At 39.8% G+C, this 24855-nt stretch overlaps 1 protein-coding gene across 1 annotated transcript in view; it reads right to left on the bottom strand.

The window, feature by feature from the left end:
• LHFPL6 (LHFPL tetraspan subfamily member 6) overlaps window positions 1-24303 on the bottom strand; it is a 218159-nt gene extending 193856 nt beyond the window's left edge. Inside the window, exons 1-2 of the mRNA XM_069467303.1 lie at window positions 24025-24303; window positions 21977-22556 (exon numbers count right to left, since the gene is read on the bottom strand). Coding sequence (XP_069323404.1) covers window positions 21977-22361 — 385 coding nt within the window. The 5' untranslated portion in view covers window positions 22362-22556; window positions 24025-24303. The remainder of the gene's footprint in view (window positions 1-21976; window positions 22557-24024) is intronic.
• Window positions 24304-24855: the final 552 nt, after the last annotated feature.

Genomic DNA, 24855 nt, shown 5'->3' with positions numbered 1-24855 from the left:
TATGGTTTACATTCTTTATCTCCTGATCCAATTAGATTAAGTATGAACTCTTAATTCCCAATAGTATAACCATATAACTATCCAACTGCAAGTGTAAATGGCAACAAGAAAACTAGTTATTTCATGTACTTTAAATTTTAGGCAAGCTTATTCTTTTTAGGACATCTCAATAAATATCTCAAAAATCAGGCTGAAGAATAATTTCAACCAGCGTTTGTGACCACACATGTAAAAGGTTATAAATGTGATAATTAAATCAGTGGAAAGGGACATGAACTAGACAAAGATATTGTATATCACAGGAAAATGAACTCCTAGAGTCATGTTTGTGCCCTACATAAGTAGCAATCAGATAGCAAAATAGCAAGCTTTCATAGAAATACTTGAATATGATTAAACATAAAATAAAATAAAATATTTAAAACAGAACAATTCTAAAGAGTTACTCATATATGGCTCAGAGCCACAGCAAGGTATTTTTTAGCTCTGTGTGTGTGTGTGTGTGTGTGTGTATGTGTGTGAGTGTGCATGTGTGTGTGTCAGAATCCCCACAGGGAATCAGAGAAAATCTGAGACCTCTTTCCAAAAATACACACACATACAGAAATGCAAGCCCCAGATATAGAACTTCTGTGAATGTATGAAATATAAAGCTATAACTTAGAGGTTGAAGTCCTATGCTCAGGGAATAACATTATACATTATGTGCATCTTCTATTACTCAGAAACCTCTCTAAGAAGTGAAAGTTTCATCTCTAATTGTTACGGTTTTTCTATAGAAAGTAGGTTTGGCCACTTATCTTCCTCCTGCTCAAATCTAAAATGTCTTGGCTTCCTGTGTCTCTTCCACACTCTCTGCCTGCCTGTCAGATCCTCTGTTTGCTTTACTCATCCACCACCTTCCACTTTAAGCCTCAGCTGTTGCACAAAGAGTCAAATCTTAGCCTTCTGAGCTTGCACACCCAAGCCATCAAAACCTGGTGGATACCTTTCTCCTAAGTAGGAGGATTTGTGGGAGGCTTCAATAAGTGACCATTTGCTGCTCCTCCTCCATCCGCCAGTCATAAGGACTTTGAGCAACTGGGTCACAAGGCTGCGGGCAAGGGGCTCCGAATTCACAGGAAAGTAATGACTAATGTTATTGAGGTTTAAGGCAACATACACAATCTAATGTTTGATGATGGCAAATTTCCTAGCTTATAGCCACATAAAGAAAAAACAACCAGGATCGACATTAAATGTATTGCATCCTGTTTTTTAACCTAACCAAAGCCGTAACTTCTATTGTGCTTTGAAGATTTCTAAAAATGTATGGTATACAATTCTAAATACAATATTTTGGGTACAAAATACATTTGATAGAGATTTTCTCCTGTCAAAATAGGTGAAAATTGGGACTAGAAATTCATTCATACTTACATACTCCTATTTCTATTAAGAAAAAAAATAGGTGAAACAAATTAATTTCTGAAATAGATTTTACAATTTGAATGAGTTTCAATAGGTCTTAGCTTTCAAAAGGAAAGTATCTTTTTTTACTTATGTTTTTTAAAAGAACTGCTCACACGGCGTTTGTTCTGAAACTAGAAAATACTTGGAGGATCTTTATAATAATATAGAACAAAGGAAGCCCATTTTAAGAAATCAATAATCATCAGAGTAGATTAAAATTTATGAATTAATATCTGCATCTAAGGAAAAGCAACCACAGTTGTGAATAGAAATTTTCTGAGCTTGAAGGTTAGAACTTTAAAAGTGCTGGTTTTACATGATAAAAGTTTTTACAAAATGCTTTTGGTTTAAATGTACAAGTATTTAAATGACAGTGTATCTTGATTCTCCTTTGCCGCACAAAAAATATTAGAAATAATCTTGCATCTAGTAAATCCTTTCTAATATTAATATTTATGAGTAGGCTAATAGTTAATCATTTTGAAACTTTATAGGAGATATTTATAAAATATTAAAAAAGGAAGCTTGAAATATTTTTCCTCTATTTCCTACTTTTTCAAACCATAGATATTACCAGGTCTACATACAGGTACACGGCGCCTTCCAGAGAAAAGTGTAGTGTCTGTGGACAGAAGATATACAGCTTCTCTGCAATTCATTCCGAGAGGCAAGAAGGATCTTATAGCGGAAAGGAAAGGTTTTGGACGCACCTGATCTGTGTTTGAATTCCAGTTCAGCAATTTCTTTGCTACACATTCTTGACCTCTCTAAACCTCAACTTTCTCATCTGTGGGATAGGGCCAATGCTCCTTTACAAAGATACAGTAAAGATTACAAATAAACATATTCCCCACTATGGTGTGCATATAATAAATCACATTTCATATTATTTAGATTATTCATCAATTTTTGTGTGCTTACATCTTGTTCTCCCTGCTACACTGCAGAGCAAGGTCTAGCATCAATCGTTGGTTGGATGATGACATCCTGAGATTCCTGGGAAAGGCGACTGATTCGCCAGAGGCTGGATGTTCGGGGCAAGTGTCCAAGCAGGACTCAGAGGGTGTGGTTCCTTCCTTTACCAGGAAAGGAGGTAAATCTAACAAATTTTCATTCTATTCCCTCCTCCCCACTCTATCTTTGCTATAGGATATCTCATCAAATGGAAACACAATGATGACCATATGCATGGGTGACCAGAGCTACATTACCTTTCCTGGAAGCAGCAGAACACAGACACAGGTGTGAAGTCAGAAAGATAATGTGTTTTGTGATTCTGCCAATGCTCATAGGACAATCATTTCTGAAGCTATTTGTACACTTACTTGTATCTCAGACTTTAGCGCACAGTTAAGTAACGATGTCTAATACATTTTTTCCCTGGCTACTAGCATTTCACTATCTGTATAAATTAAAAACAAGTATAATGAAAATCCACAAATAGGCAAGATTTATTTTAGTCACAACGTCTTCCTAACTCACTACTAAATCTCCGTGTCCAGGAATTAAGAAGTCCAAGGAGCCAGATGTATTTTTAGCTTCATTTTATTATCATTCCCACAGTCCTACCTTTTAGTAACAAGTGATATGCTGTGGACACCGTCCACTAAGGGAGAAGCAGCAGCATAGAACTTTGGTAGCAATCTGCCATTCAAAAAGTCCAAAGTCCCAAGATGGGAAGGATGTGGGGACAGCTGTGGAGTTGGCAGGTCCTTCCCCGTGGGGCCCAGTTCTCTGTGCCCGAGCATGCCCGGTTTCTCTCTGAGGTTCCTGTCCAGCCATGGGACAGACCCCGTGCAGACGGTAGATGGCTCCTGATCCTCAGATTGACCTTCAGTGGCTGAGGGATAATCTATGCTGACATGTCTGATTAGAAATCACCAGTTTACTTTCAAATCTGTGGACACCACAGAGGGGCCAACATTTACTTTCCATTCAGATTTCTGTACTGTGCATGTAGGCCTAGGGGAGATATCTCTTCTTTCTGCTTTACTACAATTCACTTTCACTTTTAAACTAAAGCGATCCCAGGGGGATTTCTTAAATGTGAAGGTTTCTTTTACCTCTTCTGAAACTTTTGGCAATTCCGTTCTGGACTTGTTCCTATGTCTCCAAAACTAAAGAGGAAATAAGCTCATTTTTCACTGCTCTAATTTATAATCATTTTACCAGAGTTCATACAGACTAGATTTGGGTCAAAATGATTTACTAGTGCAGCACAGTTAAAGTCGGTAAAAATACTAGGGCCATAGATGAGAACAGATTGCTTAGGTTGGTAGAGTTTGCTGCTTTAAATTTTGTGCTAAGAAAACTGGCGGAGGCCAACTTTAAAGATGGTAAATTAAGCATTAGTTCCAATTTGTGGTGTGACAGGTATGAGTATTAAGTAGTTGTTCTTCCTATTTCATTGGGAATCAGAGAAGCAAAGATTTCTTACTATTAATTAGAAATGAAAGAATAAAGTATGCTTAATTCACAAGCAAAAATAAAAGACGGAAATTCAAATCTCTGGCTTTTTTCTGCATTAGAGAAGGGTGGCTTCATGGTATCCAGCCTGTGTAGACCTGTATAGCCACATAGGGTCACACTTGGTTTATATGTTCTGCTGTCGCCATCTTGAAATTTTTAATAATTTTTTAATGAGGGGTCCTGTTTTTTCATTTTGCACTGGGTCCTCCAAATTATGTCACCAGTCCTGAATTAGCGATATAAGCATTATTACTCTATTGTCCTTACCTCCTTACTAATAGAATAGAATTTATTTGTTTATTCATTCATTCATTCAGTGACCTAATATGTTGAGTCCTACTGTGTCTTAAAGATGCAAGAAACTCCAATAAGAGAGATAGACTCACTATCCTCAGGGAGTTAACAGTCTAAAAAAAAAAAAAACTGGACAGTGAAAAATGACAGAATTTAAGAAAAATACTTTAGTGCTAAACTGACTTGAACAAAAATGGCACATGGCAGTTGAAAAGGATATACCTAATTTTGCCTCTCCTCTGAGTCTTCCAGAGTGCCTGCCCCTTCTCTCCACCAGGCTACACGCAGAGCGATGAAGCACTGTTCCTTTAAGCAAAACTGAAGCAGCAAACACTTGAGGGTCTATTATAGCCCAGTTTCAGGAAACCGTTTTTCAAATTTGGAAATGTTAGCATTTTGGAAAGGAGCATACGTGCTTCCAAGCACAAGTTAAAAGAATGAAACTCCATGTGCACACACTTGAGTTCCACTTGTCTCAAAAGTACCAGGTTCCAAGCACCCCATGAGCTACTGTCCCATTAGATATATTTTAACCATGTCCCACAGGCAGACTGGTATGGTGGCCCTAAGGAACACACAACATCTGCATCAAATGATGGCTTGTGGGTGTCCTTCCAACAACCCAATACTGGCACCTAGATTTGATAATATTTTAAAATAGAAATGTTTGGTTGTATGGAAGCAAGCCCATCCTGGCAGCTTGCCAGAAAAGACATATTATCCATCAACAAAGACTGAACTGAAGAGAAGCTTTCTCAGTGTCTTCACCACCTTTAAAATGCACACTGGCAGCATGTCTCAACCCACATCACCGGCAATTTCTCTCTTTCCTTTTCAGAAAAAAACAACCAAGTTAGTTTATGTCTACGGTAAACGCGTGAATCGATCATCATGGAGGGATAGGACAAACACTCCCTACTAAAGACCCCTGACAAAGTAATTAAGTCAACGTGAAGTAATAGCTGTGAACTATCTCACAGTAACATTTTCAACTGTTGACTATTTCTATGCTGCCTGTCTGTATGACTGCAAGTAAAATGGGAACGGATAAAAAAGAAGATCATCTTTTGGAATTCACTTGGCTCAGAATAGTTACATTTAAACATATCTTTATTTTAAGCCTATGGCTATTGGCATCCAAAACAGAAAATTCCATAGAATTTGCATTGTGCTATGAAGTATGAGTGTACTGGGCACAAGAAGTGACGTAGTCAAAAGAAGGGAGGGAAATTAGTGCAACACAGAGGACACAGGCATGCAGGTCATAACCATAAATTAGTATCTTGCTCAGGTGAATACCTGGATTCAAAGTTTTCCAAAATAATTATAAACAAGTCGTCAGTCAAATCCATATAAACATCGTAACAGGTACAGGGTGTGCTGAGAGACTTCAGCAGGAGGGCTTGACAATCATACATAGTAGAGAGTGCTGTCCCCAAACCCCCACCCAAAAAATGTGGATAAAGTTCCACCAGAGCTCAGGTCATGAAGGAACCCCTCCCGCCAGGCCATCAGAGAAGACTTTTTGGAAAAGTCAACATTCAAACTAGATCTTGAAAGGCAAATAGAATTGGGGCCTGTGAAGTGGAAAGAGAAAGGTAATGGGGACAGTGTCGGCAAAGGCATGAAAATGGGACTGTGTAGAGAGTGCACAGTTTGGCCAGAGCGGAATGCATGAGAAGGAGGTCAGTGGACGGTAACGTGTCCAGCGGAGTTGGACATTCCCAGGAGGTCTTTACCTTACAGGGTGCAACTGAGGTATTTTGAGTATGAAGGGCCATGATCACAGCCAAGGTTACTCTGGCAGCAACATGAGAATGAATGGCAGGGAGGCAGGTGTGCCAGAAGGGAGCCCAAAGGCTCAGGCAAATAACAGATACTGCTCACCCACCACAGGTCTTCTGAGCCACTTTGAAACAAATGTGATAGTGCACCATGACACAAAATGAGAACAATATTTAATGCTGGAAGGCTTTTTAAATGGTCACCCAGCAGTTCATGACTCTTGTAATAGCACATTTCCATTATATATAGGTACCGGTTACATTAAGTAACTATCTCGTAGTATACTCAAGACAATGAAATTTCTTGTCATTCTACCACATTTAGCCTCTAGTCTCAAAATAATTTAGTTTTACGGTACATTCTTCTGCCCCATCTCTAACTTCAATTTCAAAAAAAGTTTTTATCTTTCTCTTACAATATACTTATTACAGTTTTTAAAGAATCATACGCAACCACCAAAGATATTATTTTCTTTTTATTTGGCTCAATTCCCCTGAGGATCAGAAATGAAAGCTCCAAAACCCCTCAATTGAGCTCTAATTTTAGAAACTACTACTTCAACAAATACCTGCAAGTATCACTGGCAAGGTTCATTTTGCAAAGATCGAATAATGATCTAGCAATATAACACAATACTGAAGCTTGCTGTTAGTAGAATAACAATGGCCATCTTTCTGAAGGAAAGAATCTAGTGACCAAAGTAATGAATTTATAAACTTTTCAGGGTCACCACCCTGTAGTATATTTACTTCTTTTATTCTCATAGTACCTATCACAATGTCAAGCAAAAAGCTGCAGCAGAATTTTAAGAATAAATGAGAAAATGTGTACAAAATTGTTTTGTATATTTCAAAATGCTATATCAAAAGTATCTGACAAAAGTAACCGAGAACTCTCAAGAACTAATTTTACTTTCAATTGATCTCCATGGTTATGCAAAAGAAATAAAAATACAAATTTTATGAACAGGTAGCAATCACGCTATAAATACAGGAGAGAGTATTGGAAGAGATAGGGGGAGTTAAATATGGGGTTTCACAAAAGGACAGATGATATTTTAAAATATCACCATGAGTAAGAAAACTTACAATATAGTGGCATGTGCCAAAAACAAAAACAAAAACAAAAACCCACTTGTGCAGACATCAAGAATATGCATATAGATATCTATAGGACATCTCAAATTATCATCTGCAGAGGTCAAATACACCTAGTAATAACATGTATTTACTAGGTCCTGAATAATAAGTCACTTACAGAAAGAATATTACTAGTTCAAAAATTGGCTGAGGAAAATGCAATGGGAGAGCAATAGAAAAACTATAAGTAGGTGAAAATGTAACCAAAGTTCTCTCTTTGTAGTTCTTCCTTTACAATTCCTTACAGTTCTTTCTTAATCTGCTTTTGTTCACTACTTTATCTCCAGTATGTAGAACATTGCCTAGCACAGAGCAGGATTCAATAGATATTTATGAAATGTTAGTAATAGTGACCACTTATTAGGAATCTACTTTATCAGGCCTGATGTTAGGTGACTTATATATATTTAAACTTCAAAAAATTCAATGAGTTAATGTTACAATTAGTATTAAAGGAACGACCTGAGGTTAAGAGTCAGTAACTTGCCCAGAACCATGAAGCTGATGAGTGGCAGGATTTAACCCTGTCTGTTCAGACCTGTCTTCACTTGCTTTGCATGACAACACATGACCACAGAATAATGTGAACACATGAATAGAAGGCAGTACTTTAAGATTTGCTAATACCATAAAAAAGTACTAACATTCAATTTTACTTACGGTCTTAAGTAAACAGTTTTTTTTCTGGAATCTGATTGCACATAAAATTCTAAAGCATTCCATATGGGAAAAAATGCCATCCTAATCTTAGGCTGTAAGCAATGCTACAGAAACAATCTGCCAAAAACTACAAGCCTAACAAGCTAAATAAGGAAAGTATAGAGAAATAAAAACATTTCCCTTGTCCAATATTTTCCACCATCTTAAAATCCCATCAGATTCAGATTTCCAGATCTGCCCCAACTGGACAGCAAGATTATGATGGTAAAACCACTCGACACAAAGCACAATTGTCTGAAATTACACTGAAGTCAAATGTACGTCAAAAGGTGCCACACAGGGAAGAAGAGCTCACTGCTGTGTAATTTAATGAAACCTACTGAGCACCAAGGGCACAGACAGCCAAATTGAATTTTAAATGGTTCCTACCAGGAGGCTGTGATCAGGATAGCTACCAGTAGGTGGATGAGATAAATGAACTGAGTTTCTTCCACCCAGCAGGCAATCAAAACAGAACACCATCTTTATGCATGAGACCACAAAAAAAAAATAAGGAGAAGGTTAAAAATTCACCCTTTCACACCTCTGCTTTGTTACTACCTGGTCGTTTCTAGAATCTGCCTTCCCCATGGCATCTTTTGTTAATGAATATCACACAGAATGACCTTTTTTCCTGCCTTGATTTTTATTGCAGTCTATTCCAGACCAAAAAAGAAAGGCTATTCCTGCAAAGTACAAACTTTTCTGTCATCACAATAACTGCTAAGCAGCTGGCACCATCCAAGCAGAGGCTTCGAAATGAAGATTATGGTCAACACAGCTAGGAGTTTCCTTTCAACCAGGACAGCCAAATGGTAAAAGGAAGTGTCAAGATTCAAAAGCCATGTCTTTCAAAGAGTAAATGAAGTAATGTCCTCTCACATGAAGGTGTTCAAAAACACTGTTTTTATAAATTTGTATATTTAACCCTGATCTTCCTCATGAGCTCTATGCCCAATGTTTCCAACTGCCCACTTGACCTTCCATCTTGAAGTGCCTCCAAAACTTGAACCACAAACTATCCCGATCTCAACTCATCCCATTGCCTCACAGATCACACCTCCTGCAGACATCTGTCTCCATGAACGGCAGTCTTCTTCTAGGAGGCACACAGACTTGAAAACAGAGAGCTGCCACTGGTGCTTAATCTCACCAACCACAGTCAGTTGTCAAGTCACAGTGATTGTCTCTTCCATCCCTCTCTCTCTTTGTTGCTGACATTTCCCAGAGTCCAGAGCCTCACTCCGCAGATCACTCGGAAGGTGGCAAGGCCCAACCACGTGAACTGCAGGCCAGGGAGGCTTTTATCTAACTGGGGGACTTGGAGGGTAAGGCAAATAAGGAAAGCAAGGCAGAGCCAATCCTATAAAGCAGAGGAGGAAGAGAAGATTGAAATTCAATGATCATGTGGCCACCACAGCTAACCCCAATCAATGGGAAGCATTTTATAAAGTGGAAATCTGATCAGTAGCAAAACATCCCGGAGCTCCAAATGTACCCTTGTCTGGTCCTTTATTATTTATTTATTTATTATTTATTTATTTATTTAGGCTTTTTCAATGGCAATGCTAAAGATTCACGAGAAAGGACTCCCAGTCTGCAGGTGAGTTTGGCTAAGGCTGATGGAAAGTGACCTTGCTCTGCAGCCTACCCAGTATGTGCATCTCACAGGATTGTGAGGACATCGATTAAATAACATCTCTCTGAATCCTCTTAGCAATTTAATGACATTCATCTGCACAATTCCTCATTTTAAATTTTGAGCCTCTTGAAGGCAGACACAGGGATATTCAAGTCATTATTCAACCCAAGGGCTAGCATCTGCCATTCTGCAAAGTAGGAATTTGATCAATAGCTGCAAAATTGAACTGGGTTAAAAGTACATACATGATAGCTTTTTAAAGAGATGACATTATATTAAGTCTCAGGCAGACAGCAAATTATTATTGCCTACTCTGTCTCAGGCACTTTTGTAGGCTCTTTCCAGTTCACAGCCCAGTGGTTGGGGACTACAACGCTAAGCAAATACCTAGCCATCAGTATTACTTAACACTAATCCTTCTGGCCCCTGCCTCCCCCTCTGGCCTCACCTAACCCATCCTCCTCTTGCTTTCTGGTCTAGAGTGCTTCAAAGGCAACCTGCTCCCTCACACCTGAGCGTCTTGTCCCTGCTGTTCCCTCACCAGGGAGGCTCTCCCCCCTCCTCCTACTATGTGTGTCAGGTCTTAGCTCAAGCCTGATTTCCTTAGAAACCTCTTCCTTGGCACCCACCTAGGTCATGACTGCCCATGATGTATCTTTCCTTTCTAATGTTTATCATGTTTGTAAGCTTACATTAATTTGGGAGAGGTTTGATTACCATTGGTCTCTCTTACTAAACTTAAAATCTAGGTAGACATGAACCAAGTCTTTCTGAATAGCACTCTGTCTCCAATGCCTAGGACAGAGCCTGACGCATAGTAGGGCTCACTCAAAAGCTGCACTTTTGTTACATGTAGAATCCTTAGCATGGAATATAGACAGGGACCTTCATAACCTGACTCTATCTGTCCACGTTTATCCCCATCACGTCACTAAAAAAATTTGCAGAATAAATGAATTTTTAAAAAGCACCAATATAAATTTTTTACATCTAGCATATACCAGGGTAACTTCCCTTAAGACTAAAATTAATATTCTTCCTCAGAGTACTGTTATGAAAATTAATTCTTATTTAGATGTGACTACAGAGTCTATAAAGGGATTGTCTTAATATCTAAGGATTATCTTTTCCTTTTAGATTGGGTAATACAACCCCAAACAAGAAAAACAAAACAATATCCCAACAAATACTAAACTGCAGAGAATAATAACCCCATTGTAGTTCTAGACATGAGGAGAACATGAAAAATGTTATATTTCTATCCATAATTGTATACACGTAGCAGGGGAGGAGAAATAATACAGGCAGCTTAGATTGCCATGGGAGCCAAGTGTTGCCAGGAGTGAGAAAAGCTATACCAACTTTGACCATGTATCTATGTTCCCACTTTCCAGCCACACACATGTTGGAATGACATAGGTCCTATGAGGAACCCAGTGCTTCATACGGGTGCCAGCCCCACCCAACATCACCAACTGCAAACTGCTACCCACATGGAAGGCATATTAGTAGATTGCTGAGAGGGCAATCTGAATAATCTCATCATAACAAGACATCAGGGGTATGTGCTTTAATACAACTTCTGGAGCTTGGAGAGAGAGATACATACCCAAACACCTAAGAATGCCATGCCTCATACATATTGCATATAATATATAATGCTAAAGAGCATTATATCAAATGAGCATTACATTTAATTGCAAAATCATAATATTTTAGAGTTTAAAGGAACATTGCTTTTTTCAAAAATTTGATATGACAAATATATAGGAACTAAAAATTGTACTAGAATGACAAAAGCACATTTTGTGTTTCATGGCCTTCAATGCAATTGGCTCCTAGGACATAACATGAACATTAACTCATAGATAATAATCAAGGGATAACTAGTCTCTTCATTTGCTTTACTTTAAAATACAGCTGTAACCTGACTAACATAAGCTATGACAACAATCCCAACGATCAATTTACTGCAGGTAACTGTCAGCGATTTTAAATTTTAAACATGTTGATAAATAATATTTATTCATTTCTTCATAAATAAAATAAAGGTGTAATTGAAAAAGTTAAAATTGTTTATGAAAATGAGAGATATAAAACCAATCTTACATTATTATTGCTTATGTATTTACACACTTAGTATTTCTCACCCTTTCAGGGAGAGAAAAGAAAGTGTCTGCTTGTAGGAAGCTAGTGAAGTTCAATGACGCCAACAGCTGCCTTAACTGTCATCAAAACGCCCCTCTGAAGCCCCCAGGTGTGCTGGGCAGTCAGTAACCTGTGCTTGCATACAGATGACTATGTAAATGATTCTAAAATCAAAGATAGGCACACTGTACAGCTGTGTAATAAGTTACACCCCCATACTATGACAACAATATTTATTACTTTAAAAAATAACCCTCTGTAAGTAAAAACAGAGCTGTTGTAATGTGACATATTTTCTTTTAACTTTTGAGGGACTAGAGAGAAAAAAAGAAAATGCTGGTTTCTTACATAAACAGATATAAAATTACTGAGATATGCATTCACTCATCTATTCAGCTAAACACACGCAGGGTGGCAGCAAGGCTTGTTTGACACTGCCTCAGAAACAACTTCGAAATCCTTTCCTCTCTGTTCCCACAGGCTTCATTGAGATCCTCACCATCTCTGGCCAGCATTGCTGTAACAGGCCTCTAACTGCCTTTCCTGGTTTTGAGTTTTCCCCAAATCAATCTTTGCCCCTCCCTGCTACTAGATTATATAGTTCCTAAGCCAGTTTCACTGACACTCAAAAGCTGCACTTTTGTTACATGCAGAATCCTTAGCATGCAATATAGACAGGGACCTTCATAACCTGACTCCATCTGTCCACGTTTATCCCCATCACGTCACCCCTACCCCATACCGCACAGGAAATCTGTTGCCATTCCCTGAACTCCCACCAGATCTCTCTACAATTCCTTGGCTTTGAGCACTTGATGTTTCCCTGCTCAGAGGCCCTGGGTGGGTGGGGGCGGGGGGTCTCTCCCTCACCAGACCCAGGTTAACTAGTACCTCTGCCAAGACACCTTTGCAGACAGAACGTCACTCCTCCCCTGGGCACCTGAAGCATTTTGTTCATACTCCAGAGGCTCCTGGGCATTCCCAGATTAAACATCTGTGATTTTTGTCTATTCGACAAAAATCCCAAAAGTTCATAGTAAGACATAATCTTCCACTTGACTGAGATATGAATTATAATTATGTATTGTGTTTCACCAAGAGTCCAGTGGAGAAGACAAAGTCATCCTAGGTATTTCAAACACGGAGAATTTAATATAAGAAATTGATCATATAGATGGTGGGAGGGCTATAAAGCCACATAGGAGTTAAAGAGGTGACCCAGAAATCAGCAACAACAGAAAACTATTGCTGTGCGTTAGACTGGAGTGATAGTGGAGGATGGCATTGCAGTGACTAGGGACTGGGCCACCTGACTAGGGTAGTAGGATCACGTCAGTGGTTTTCTGATGAGAGCTGGGACCATGAAGGGCAGGGCTTTCCAGGAGGAGATAAAACTTCTGCCAACAACACTGCCCAAGGAAGAACAAGGGAGGGAGAAATACCCTGGATTTTCCCTGCCTCCTCTAGTCTTCCAAAAGTGCCTCCCACTGGCCAGATATCAAGGTGCCAGATGTCAAGCCTTCTGGCAAATGTAGTCCCTTATGATCTCTAGCCAAGCTGGGGAAGGGCAGAATGGAAAATGAGTGGCACACACCACGTGAGGCTGGTGATCACCACACCTGGCTGCAGAGTGAGCTTCACCAGCTGGTCACCACCTGCAGCAAAACACAGAAGGTGTGTAACATGTCAGGACTACTTCGGATTGTGATTACACCTCTCGTGTTGGTTTCCTCCATAACACTGTAAGTTCCCTAACAGTGGGGTCCCAATTTTTATCCTAACACCTAGCACAGTATTTGACATACACTAGGCACTCAATAAGTAAATGCCCATCATCACCAATCCCCTGAATTTACAACATTCCTTAACTCAGCGCTTCCCAAAGTTTGTTCTGTTGACCATTAATTCAAACAGATGGTAATGCATATTACAGGTAAATAGGGCCTTACCATTCCCAATTAAGTTTGTGAAACACATTGACAAACAAAATTAAGCTGGTTTCTTTACTGCAGAATTATTCAGAGCTTTAATAATATCCTTAAAGATGAACTTTAGTATTATGCAGCATTATTTCAACTTATATGACTACAGAACGCTATTTCCCAAAGGAAAAACATTATGCAGGGACGTAAGTTAAGGGGACATTGCTCTAAATGTCTTCACATTGGTAGCATTATGTTATTTCATCTTTGAAATATTTCCATGAGGTACCGAAGAATAAGGTCACACCTTGTAGATACAAGTGTAGTTAACAAATAATTAGAAAAAACTAAATAACACACATCAAGTGTTGATTGAATGTATAAGGTTATCATTTACTATTCTAGTCATTGTAAGGCTAGAAGAAAAATATGTCACAGTGCCTGCCCTATTTGAAGAGACAAGACAGGAAAAACAGAGAATCATCAAGTGGAACTTTCTTTTTTATACAACAATATTTTTATATACATGAAGTACATGAAGATACCTGTTGTTGTCTGATTATTAAAAATCTGAGACAAACAGAGGTACATTATTTATTTGGCAAGCAGGTCAGCTCTGGAGCTGACATTACAATTTTAGCTTCATTAATTCTAAGAGCAAATCACTAACTAGAATGATGTCAACAATATAAAGAAAAGATAACTAGATCCCCTAATATTAGGTCAGCAATATTAATGACCAGAACTTGGCAGTGTTGTAGCCAACCTCATGGTCCTCTAAAAATGATCATTCAAAAATCTCTAAGAAATCCTTGGATTCTTACTATGATCTAGCTAGAACTTTAAAAGTTCTGTTTGTTTCTATCCTAACATTTTAATGATCCAGAATGACAAAGTAAGACCTTATCCTTCATTTTTAAAGAGAGACACAAGGTCCTTGGTTTTGTTATTTCAAAAATGTGTCCTTTCAAATTAATATTATCGTTATCCTTAACAAAGAATTCTTACAAAGGCTTCCAACACTGGGTGTCTATACTAGAAAATTCGGCCAGGATGCAATCTTCTGTTAAATAATTTTAAAAAGATAGTATGTTTGCTTTGGTCAGATGTTTCAGCATTCTCCCTTAATGGCATCTCTACTACATATTACATTATTTACATTAACTTGTAATGTAATCTTTAAAGACAGTCAAAAAGTTGCTACATGGTATTACTACAAGTGTTTCTATAACACCAGAAGCATTAAACTGGGAACCAAAGAGACAATAAAAACATTCGCCTACGTTAAGAGACTTATTCATGATGGTCAAAAATTCTGAATTCTAAATATAATATAAAGTGGAATCTTATTTAACACTTTAATATTATCGTGATAGTATTCATAGCTCAATCCGTAACTAATGGGATAACTTTTGTTGTCACTCTCTAAAATTCAATGTTCTCATCTGTAAAGAAAAAAAAATTAATCACCTGCTTCACTGAGGGCAAATGAAAACTAAATATGTTCCAGAGATCAAGGGCCCAAGTATATCAGGGAAATACTTAATACTGCACCCCCCTCCTTCCCAGGGGATGGGCAATATGCATCAACATACAAAAGGTTTCATAAAGTTTTGCTGCAATGAAATCTATGCACTTTCCATAACCAAGTGTTTCTCAAGTCTCCTTGTCCCTAAAACTGTTTTGCTTTTTACTAGAAACACATATTGCTACACTCAGGAATTAATGTTCCTCAGAACACACTTGAGGCTGATACTTTAAGAGAGCAACAAGATCAATTCTTACAACCACCAGGAATTAAAGTTTTGAATTGATGCTTTTATTCTTTCTGATTATAACCAGCACCCACAATACATACCCTTGCCAAGCTGGAGAGTCCAAATGCTAAGAGTGTGACAATGATTACTTTGTATGGAGTGCAAATTTTATGTATCTTATGATACTATACAGAATGATGTAAGGACCTCTTGAGTGTATTTTTCAAGTTCTTTGTATAGAAATGTTTATGAATTCACATTCCTCACTTGGCTTCCTTTGTGACTAACATGTTTTTATGACAGCTCACCAATTTGCAGTCTATGTGCTAGTGAGGCTCACTACTCTATACCGACCACGGCCTCAGTAGTATCTGGCTATGGCTGTGTTAGCTGGTGGTCACAAAGGCAAATACGTTAAAAATCAAATGGCTCTCTTAGACTCTACTCTGCAAAAAGTAAATGGAGAATTGGACCATGTCAAAAATAAATCTAGACAATTCTGGGGAAAATGTGTTACACAGCTGCTAATATGACAGGTGCAAGTGTGATGGATAACTCTATATTCCATTTTTAAGAATTATCATCAGCTAATGGTGGCTCATGTCTCTAATCCTAGCACTCTGGGAGGCCAAGGCAGTAAGATTGCTTGAGCTCAAGTGCTCAAGAGTTCGAGACCAGCCTGAGCAAGAGAAAGACTCCATCTCTACTAAAAATAGAAAAATTAGCTGGCGTTGTGGCGGGCACCTATAGTCCCAGCCACTTGGAAGGCTGAGCTAGGAGGATCACTTGAGCCCAGGAGTTTGAGGTTATAGTGAGCTACCATTACTTCACTCTACCCAGGGCAACAGAGTGAAACCCTGTCTAAAAAAGAAAAAAAAAAAAAAGAATATTATCATCATTATTTTTTACTTAGTAAAAAAACAGTAACTCAAAATAGGGGAAAAATTGTGCATATTTGGCAGAAAAGAAATCAGGTATCTGTGTACACTCTAACTGCACATGAACCAGCAACATCACATTTGTAGGGCGAAGGATGCAGAACAGCATGGGAATGATGGTGAGGTTTGTAATTTGCAGCTGGAGTCATAAATCAAAATGCAGTCCTCATCTAAGTATAGTATGGAAAATATTTAATTTTTCTGCTTCAAGAGTATATACTCAAGGCTGACCATCACCTAAAGTCAGCAATATAATATAAAGGAGAAACCTATTATAAACCGGTCTATTCCTCCACCATTTCTGGTGTTCTGCAGCTCAAATCACATCACTCCCAAAATGACAACTACAGATGTAACAAGCCTGATGATTCATACCAAGTTTAGCTGTTTCAGTCTAAACCCCAATACTAGTACAATATGAGGTTTTAAGCAAATAAAATTGGTTTGTATTTGTCAAAATGTGGTCTGTGGACCATCTGTGCCTAAAACATCTAGAGAGTTTGTTCAAGTGCTCCCTGGGCCCCACCCAGTCCTGCCAAACAGATTCTCTGGGGCAGGACCCTGGACTCTCCACATGAAATAAGCTCCCTGGTGATTTTTAGGCCCACTAGAGAGCTAGAAGAATATTGTGTTGAATCCTGATATGGAGACATTAGAAGCTTCCTAGGAAAATATCAAAACAGTAAAAAACTTTCTAGGTTTAGGCATAGAAAATAAGTTCTTATAGGGAAAAAAAGGTTAAAAAAAAGGTGACAATGACAATTTGAAAATGTCACTTAAAAACATGATTAGATACAAACATAAAATCTGGTATTCTAGGTTTTATAAGAGATTAGTTAATCTGTTAACGTCCCTGCCTTTAATAAATCCAGAGCTTGGAGTAGATGTGGTGTTCGCTGTCAGCTGTCTACAGGGCATCTTCCCATCACTCCTCCCTGGCTGGCAAAGCCTTGCTCCCACTGTTGCAGCGTTTAGGCCTCCATCTCAAGCTTGTTCCTCTTCATCATCAATAAATGTGGTTGTGATGAAATGTGTGGTCTGTGGTTCTAGAAAGCACTGCCATTGGGCAAAAGTATATCATCTTCCCTAGAGACATTTAAGACCAGGAGACCTTTACGTTAGTTAAAGCTGATTTAAGTGGCACCCTGCCTAGCAGAAGCAGCCCCAACTGGGTAGCTCCAAAGGTGTCCTCCCGGCTTAATCATTCTGCCTTTCCAAGATGTACGCGGCCGTAAGAAGTTGGCCAAGTGCTCTCGGGGCCCATCCCTGTGGCCTGTATTGTGGTCTTCTTATCTTTCAATGAGCAATGGCCTACTGAAAATCCACTGCATGCAAACTACAGAAGATGTATTAAGGTCTTATTTTTAGTTCCCCATAGATAAAATCTTGTTTCTGATACAGGAAAATGGCAAATGAAAGGGAATTTTATTATATGTAATGCATATAATATGTATTGAGAGAGAATGCCAGAAAAACAATTTGTTGTGACAAGAACAATCAACCATGTGCTCAATCAATACCGAACTACAGAGGTGGGACCCTTTTATAGCCCAATTAAAGAGGTTTGTATCAGATCATGACACAACTAAACTTTAAGTTCTGAAAGTAAGCCATCTGCCAGAAGTCACATTTCCTAAGATAGGAAATGGCTAACTTAGGACAGGGCTCTCAAGCTGTGGTCAGCATCAGCATCACCTGGGAACTTGTTAGAAAAGCGGACCATGACATACCCCACCAAACCTACTGAATTAGAAATTGTAGGGTGGGCCCCAGAAATATGTGTTTTAAAAAGTCCTGCAGGTGGTTCTGATGCATACTCCAGTTTAGCAACCGCTGGCTTAGAACTCAAGACGACCACCTGCACCTTCTATCCTAGGTCACAGTGAGCTGAATGAAACAAGACTAGTGAGTAACCTATAAGATGTGATTTAAAGAGGAGCAAAAAGAGCCCTGCCTGCTTCCCCAACTGGCCAAAGAAATCCCTGGATTTCTTAAAAATTAGAGCAACTGCTTTCAATGAAGACAGTGTCACTAGAAAGCCTCTATGCCCATTAATACGCCAACACTTATTATTTATCTTATTACTCAGCTGTCACTTGAGAGAGAGTCTGGATAAAAGAAAAGCATAACAGGGCATATCATGTGACAGGTCAGGTTTTCGGCATAGCAAAGGAAGGAGAGTCCCAAGCAGTCATCCCCAGGGATGAAAGACAAGCCCAGGTGGGACCTTAGAGTCAGCAGACTCCGGAAAGGCAGTGATACTTTCAGCGCACAGAGAAAAGGATGCTCAGAGAAACACTCTGTCATCATTACTGTCTCGAACAGCACTTAACTATCAATTAGTTGAGGAGATGATCTCTCTGGCTTCTCAGAACAGAACAGTGTCTAAACTGGAAAGGCAGTTGTTTGCTGCTGCTTAGCACTCTACACGCACTTTATACATATATATGACTCACATTCAAACTAAATGTGGAATGATATAAATTTGGGACTCTCTCTGGTGCTCCCTCATTACAGCACAGCAGTCTCTTAAGATGAAATTTCAGACCCTGACATACGCAAGCATCAGTTGACAGAACTTACAAATAAGTCAAACTTAATATGTCTTTACAATGTTCTTCCATGTTTCATTTACTATTATAGACATCAAAAAGTTTGATATTAATTTTAAAAAATTTTGTGAAAGTTGTTCATGACTTCAACAGTATTTGAAAGCATATAATTTTATACTCAGCAAAAACATTAAAATTTCTATTTTTTCCGAGTATCCTTACCATACTATATACATGTTAACATTTTTATTATATAGTCTACTTTCCAAAGGCTTTTTATGTGTCTTGTAAAAACTCAACTGAGGGTAAAATTCAACCCACACTAGTTTTCTAAAATTATAGCATAAACATGCCTTATAATATGAGATGGAGATGGTAGCAATTAAAGTTTACGTACCAGTGACCACAGGAAAAGCGGCAGTCGTTGGTTCCTTGAGGTATTCCTACTACAGGTAGCAAATGTCCATGTACAACAGTCCTATTTTATGTTCTATCAGTTGACAGGTGACATTTTTAACCTTTAACCAATCATAGCCAGAAAATTCAAAATTAAGGTGACACTTTGTCCTTTAACTTGTTCCAAAGTACTGCAGGGGTTTTACTGCCTGATGTCACACCATATGTGCAAACTCCAGACACAGCGGCAGGGTCAAGCAGGATGCCTCTGTATTTTGCCATTCTCCTATTTCCTGTTGTTTTTGGAGCAACCCTAACTTTAACTAAACATAACCCTTCTGGGCGTATCATTTTTAGTAAGAGAATCTGCCTCATAGCGGACTACCTTGCATGTTGATTACATCTCTGAAGCACTGCAATCTGTGAAGTTCATAGAACTTACTTGTTTGGTATTTTACAAAGTCTTTATAAAACCCACCCATTTTATGAAAAATTTACTAAAATAAAATTACTTACCATGTAAGTTTTTATGAATAAAAACCCAAACAATTATGAAATGAACAATCGTAGGAATTCTTTTTGAAGCATTTTTTTTTTTTTTTTTGCATCTGGTCTCCCATTAACTGATAGTGATTAATGGCAGATTTTTCAAAACATTTTCCATATTTCAAGTTATTTTTTAATTCTAAAGGTACTGTTATCTTTGGTAATGTGCATATTTCCTTGTGCCCTCAAGAGGTTAGACTCAGAAAACCCTCTTAGGTATTACATTTAGAATTATTTTTGCCAGATATGAGAAACATATGAGAGAAGTGAGAGAATAACAACTTCTAGTGACAAATTATATCCTTAGCTTCATGTCAGTAACTCCTACCAAGCCAGAGTTCATGAAAAACATATACAAAGAAAAAATGGTTCTTTGAACAATATATATATAACTTCCCCAACTGTCTGTCCCCTGGGGTATTCTGTAAAGTAGAACGTTTAGCTCTATATAATTCAAAAAAAATCTATACATTGCTTGGAGAGGGAAGCATAAATCTCATGGGTCTCAGATTCACTTCCTGTTGCCTTCCTTCATTATATGTTTAAAGATAATCAATAAAAACTGATTTCTCTTTGTAAGCATTTTCCTGTTCTGCCAGAAATAACAGCAGTCCCTGCCCTAAAATGAAGAAAAAAAGTAATATTTACCATAAGAGGAGAAAATGAAACTGCCTAAGCATTTTTCCTGAGCCAAGTGAAATACAAACAGCAAACCAAGTTGATTCTTAAAGAAAAAAAAATTAAATATTCCTGGAGTTACTTCTATTTTTAAAATCTGTGGTATCAACAAGTTCTCAAACTCTGAATGTATATTTCCACTTTCAATGACAACCTCATTATGTTTCCTAATAGTTTTACTATATTTTTGTGTAAATATACATACCACGTGCAAGACTTCAGTCGGTGTTAAACATTGAAGCTGTAAAGAGAGGACAAGGGGATCTCCTAAACTGCCTCCCACAGTGGACTAAGATGCAAAACCAAAATGCAAAAAGCAGAGGAAAACAAAGTTACATCCAGTAAGGAAATAACAGACTTCAAACAATTCTATCTCTCGTTTTAAAACACAAAACTTTTTGCCACTTGCATTTTCAGCATGAGAATTAAACCTTACTCCCTTAAAACATTATTTGAAAGTTTTATACTAAATAATCTGAGATAATCCATTGGGATTTTCTAATATGTAGCAGCTATCTCAGAACCATTCATTTAAAACTTTTATTCCTTCTTCTGGATTCTTCACAAAAGACTGTAAAAAAACACCCAATGGAAGAGTAAGAGACTTTTACTTTGTAATGAAGTTACAAATACATTTTATAAGTTTTCCAGGCTTCCTATTTCCTTTTACTCTGCACTATCTGTGGAGGTTGTCATATTTCACCAGGGCAGACTGTAAATCAGACAAGTTCAGCCAGTTGAAGAATGGAGGTGAAAAGCACAGTGGAAAATACATAAAATACAATTAAAACCATATGACCATAGATATTGAAGCAATACTTGCTGGAGGAAATCCAAGTAAAAATCAAACCTTTTCTGGTGTTAGTGAAACTATCCAGTCCATTTGAGACAAATACACATCATTCACTAAATATTCTTTTATTTTCTTGTTTCCAAAGCAGAGCACCCTGGGAAGTTAAGACCTAACAAGGTAATGAAGCCTATAGTTATCTTTGTAGCATAGTTAAATTCATAGTTGTTAATATAAAACTGATCTCTCATTTAAAACTGTAACACTTATTTAGGAATATAGTTTAAGATTGAACAAGAGTCAATTTTGCATCCACTAAGGAGCATGAGAGGCTAATGAAGACAATGTTGAATCAAAAACCTTTTCCACTTTCTATGAAATCTTTACCTCTAAAAACCTGAGAATCCCAGTAAGACAAAGATAATCTAATTGCCTATTGTTGAACATAAAGAGCAAGAAGCTACAAAATCCAAACTGTCTCTCCTACTACATTACAAACAACCTTGATGTTATTGTCTCACATAGGTGGTACTTAGCAGGCCAATGATGTCTATGTCTAAGGATATACAGAAATTAAGATCTCTTGCAATTGCAAAGCAATTCTGAAAACATCTTTGACTTTGGCAATCTATCACCAAAGCCATTCCAAATCTATTTCTCCTGTGCATTCCAAGTGTCACTTACAATAATCTCAGTTGACAACTGAAACATAATTTTTAATATTGCTTTGGAATTCTAGTAAACAACTCAAGTTCAGCAAGTCACTTACCCCCCAGAAACTGAATTCCTCCAGCCACTCTTCCCACTGTCCTGGAGATGAGCTCAGACACGCAGCAACCCATGAGGGCAGTGAGCGCCACCAGGAGGAGGAGGCCACAACCCAGGCCGGTGACTATGGTACAGATCCTCCACTCCGCGCTGGGGATGCCCTGAAAGGAGGCATAGCGCCCACATTCCTCCACCATCACCATCATCTGCCGACTCTCATCGTGAACAGGGTATGAGCACCTCCGGAAGGTACCGAAGGACACAGGCTTGCCCAGCTGTGATCCCCAGAGCCAGTAAGGCATAAAGAACCCCACACAGGAGGTGGCAGCACAAAGAAAAGAGAGCAAAGCCCAGATCACTCCGGTACAAGTCAGACTGGATGCCATCTTTCACCAGATAGGGCAATGAGGACCTCAAGCAAATGTTCTGGGATTGCAGGAGTGAATGAAGGTGTGTGATCACCAGGGACCCGCAGGTAATCCACAGTTCTGTAATGCAGGAGTGTCTATTAGCAGAATGGATCTTCACTTCACTTTAGTGGGCATCAAGTTCCCATCCTCTGCAATTAAGGATGATGGTCCCTGATAAAACAACAATAGAACATATTTAAAGTTAAAGGCTTTTAGAGAAGGAAGAACACTGTTTCAGTTGGTCTATAATTTTTGCTTGATAAACATTCGAACTTGTTTCAACATTTCAAAAGTGGGAAGAACTAATTCTCTCTACAAGCTTCTCTGTAACTCAAGTTTTGTCAAAGCTTTTTCATGTCTTTATCTGCTATAAACGCTCCCAAATTAACTCTGACAGCTATTTACTTAAAGAAATGCATGACTTCTATTTGCCAAGTCAGTGAATTCATTTCATATACTCACATTAAAAGTAATGTAGCATTTTAACTGGCAGTAAACATAATTTAGGATATTAAAATAAAATGAACCCTACCATGGTTTCTTTATTTGGCTTGCAAGTTTATGCTCATAGTTTGTTGCAACTTTTCTGCATCCCTTTAAGGGTGCATTAACTCTCTGCATGAGCCAAACAAAATAATTAGGATAATTTTTCACAATTGCAGAGTACCATAATTTAACAAACATTATAGTCTATGGAGGCACACACATTGGACAGAACTATTATCAGACACTTCTAGGACTCATTCAGCGGCATTTGAGAATTCCTTTAGTCTTAACAACTATCTTCTAGTGTAAAAGAAAGCCTATGCATGACTTAGTTTGTATCAGCGATTTTGATTCATTGCTTCCAATAATTTTACTGGAAACCATTTCTCCCACTGAATGATTGTCTATCCCGAACAGTAATCCTTACTTCCTAGTCATTCGAATGGTTCCAGGTGCACTTAGCTCCACTCCTGCCTTTCAAAAAGAGTTCCTTACCCATTTCCCACACTTTCCAGAGAGAAATAGATACAGAAGCACAGAGCCCATCCGCCCTAGAGTTCCAATCCCAGAACTCCTAACTCCCAGCTTTTCAGAACTCCTGATTCCACTGCAACCCCCTACCCGTTTTTTCTCCATCCACCGCCCCATCTTCATTTCTGGATGTCACTCAAAGGGAGCCCTGGCTACCTTTTTTTTTTTTTTTTTTTTTAATCTTGTCAACTGTGGTCAGCAGCTGAAGTTGGTCTATCTGGGCCATGAGGCCGGGGGAGACCAGCAGGGGGTGGCGTGGGGGAAGGGGCCCTCCTCTCCAACTGCGGTGGGCGCCCTGGCCAAGACAAGCCCACACTCAGACCCCTGCGATTGCCTCGCCCACTCCCCCCTCCCCTGGAAACACACAATGATCCCTCAATTCTAAACGGGGGACAGAGGCATTTTCCAGTCGGCTCCGGCGAAGGGAGGGGATAAGGATGGGAAGGCAGCACCCCCCGGAGGCAGACGGCGACAGCAGACGCGGCGGGCCAGGAGAGCCGACAGATCAGCCCAGCTCAGGAAGTCGGAGCCGGGCGCAGCCCAACTCCGGCGTCCGGGGAAGAGGGGCCGGAGAGAAAGCGGCGCAGCCCACGCCCCCGGGGCGGCCGAGCGCTTCACTTACATGGCTGGCGGGCGGCGGCCACCTTCTCTCCCGGGTCCCGGGCGTGCACACAACTTGCTGTCTTTCGCAGGCGGGAACATCCACGGCAAAGACGACCGTCCTACCCTTCTTCGCCGCTGTCTCTAAGAGCCGCAGAGAGCGGGGCCCGACTTGGAAGCGCAAAGGCTGGCAGGAGGCGGAGGGTCTCCGGGAGGACGGGCTGCTCGGGAACCGGCAGAGACCCGGACTCCCGGCGTGTCCCCGGCGCGCCTCGGGCGGAGCGCTGTGGCGGCGCGGGGCGCCCGGGATCGCACGCAGATGAGCAGATCTCCCTTTGGCAGGCGAGGCACGCACCGCCTCCTCCCCTCCGCGGCCCGGCCCTCCGCTCCCTCCTGTCTCCTCCCCTCGCGCCCCGCGGGACCCAGCGCACACAGACCGAGGACGCGGCGGGGCCGCCGGGGACGCTCGGGGGGCGCGGGGCGGGGACGGGGCGAGACCCGCTGCACACGCGGGGCCAGGCGCACCCCCGGGCCGGCTTTCGCGGCTCCTCTAGCCACGAGCCCCCTCCTGCCCCCTCCTATTCCGTGTCTTTCCAAGCGAAGGGCAGGGGCGGCGGGGGGGGGGGCAGACCGAGAAGTAGGGGAGAAAGTTGCTAGTCTTCTTGGGTGCTCCTGAGGGGCCACGGAAGAAGCCACATGTCCCCTGTTTGCTTTTCTGGGTCTCCTGTTCCGGTTTTAAGCTCCGATTTTCCCACTGCCCTTATGAAAAAGACGTAGATGGGAAGGAGGGCCTTAAAAAGTGGGTAAAGTGACCCTTTTGAGCTTTGAGGAGGCTGCTCAGAAGTGGCCACTT

The sequence above is a fragment of the Eulemur rufifrons genome, chromosome 4, assembly GCF_041146395.1.
Source record: "Eulemur rufifrons isolate Redbay chromosome 4, OSU_ERuf_1, whole genome shotgun sequence".
In the NCBI taxonomy this organism is placed as follows: Eukaryota; Metazoa; Chordata; class Mammalia; order Primates; family Lemuridae; genus Eulemur; species Eulemur rufifrons.
The sequence above is the reverse complement of the archived record's forward strand: the minus strand, read 5'-3'. Positions and strand labels throughout refer to the sequence as shown.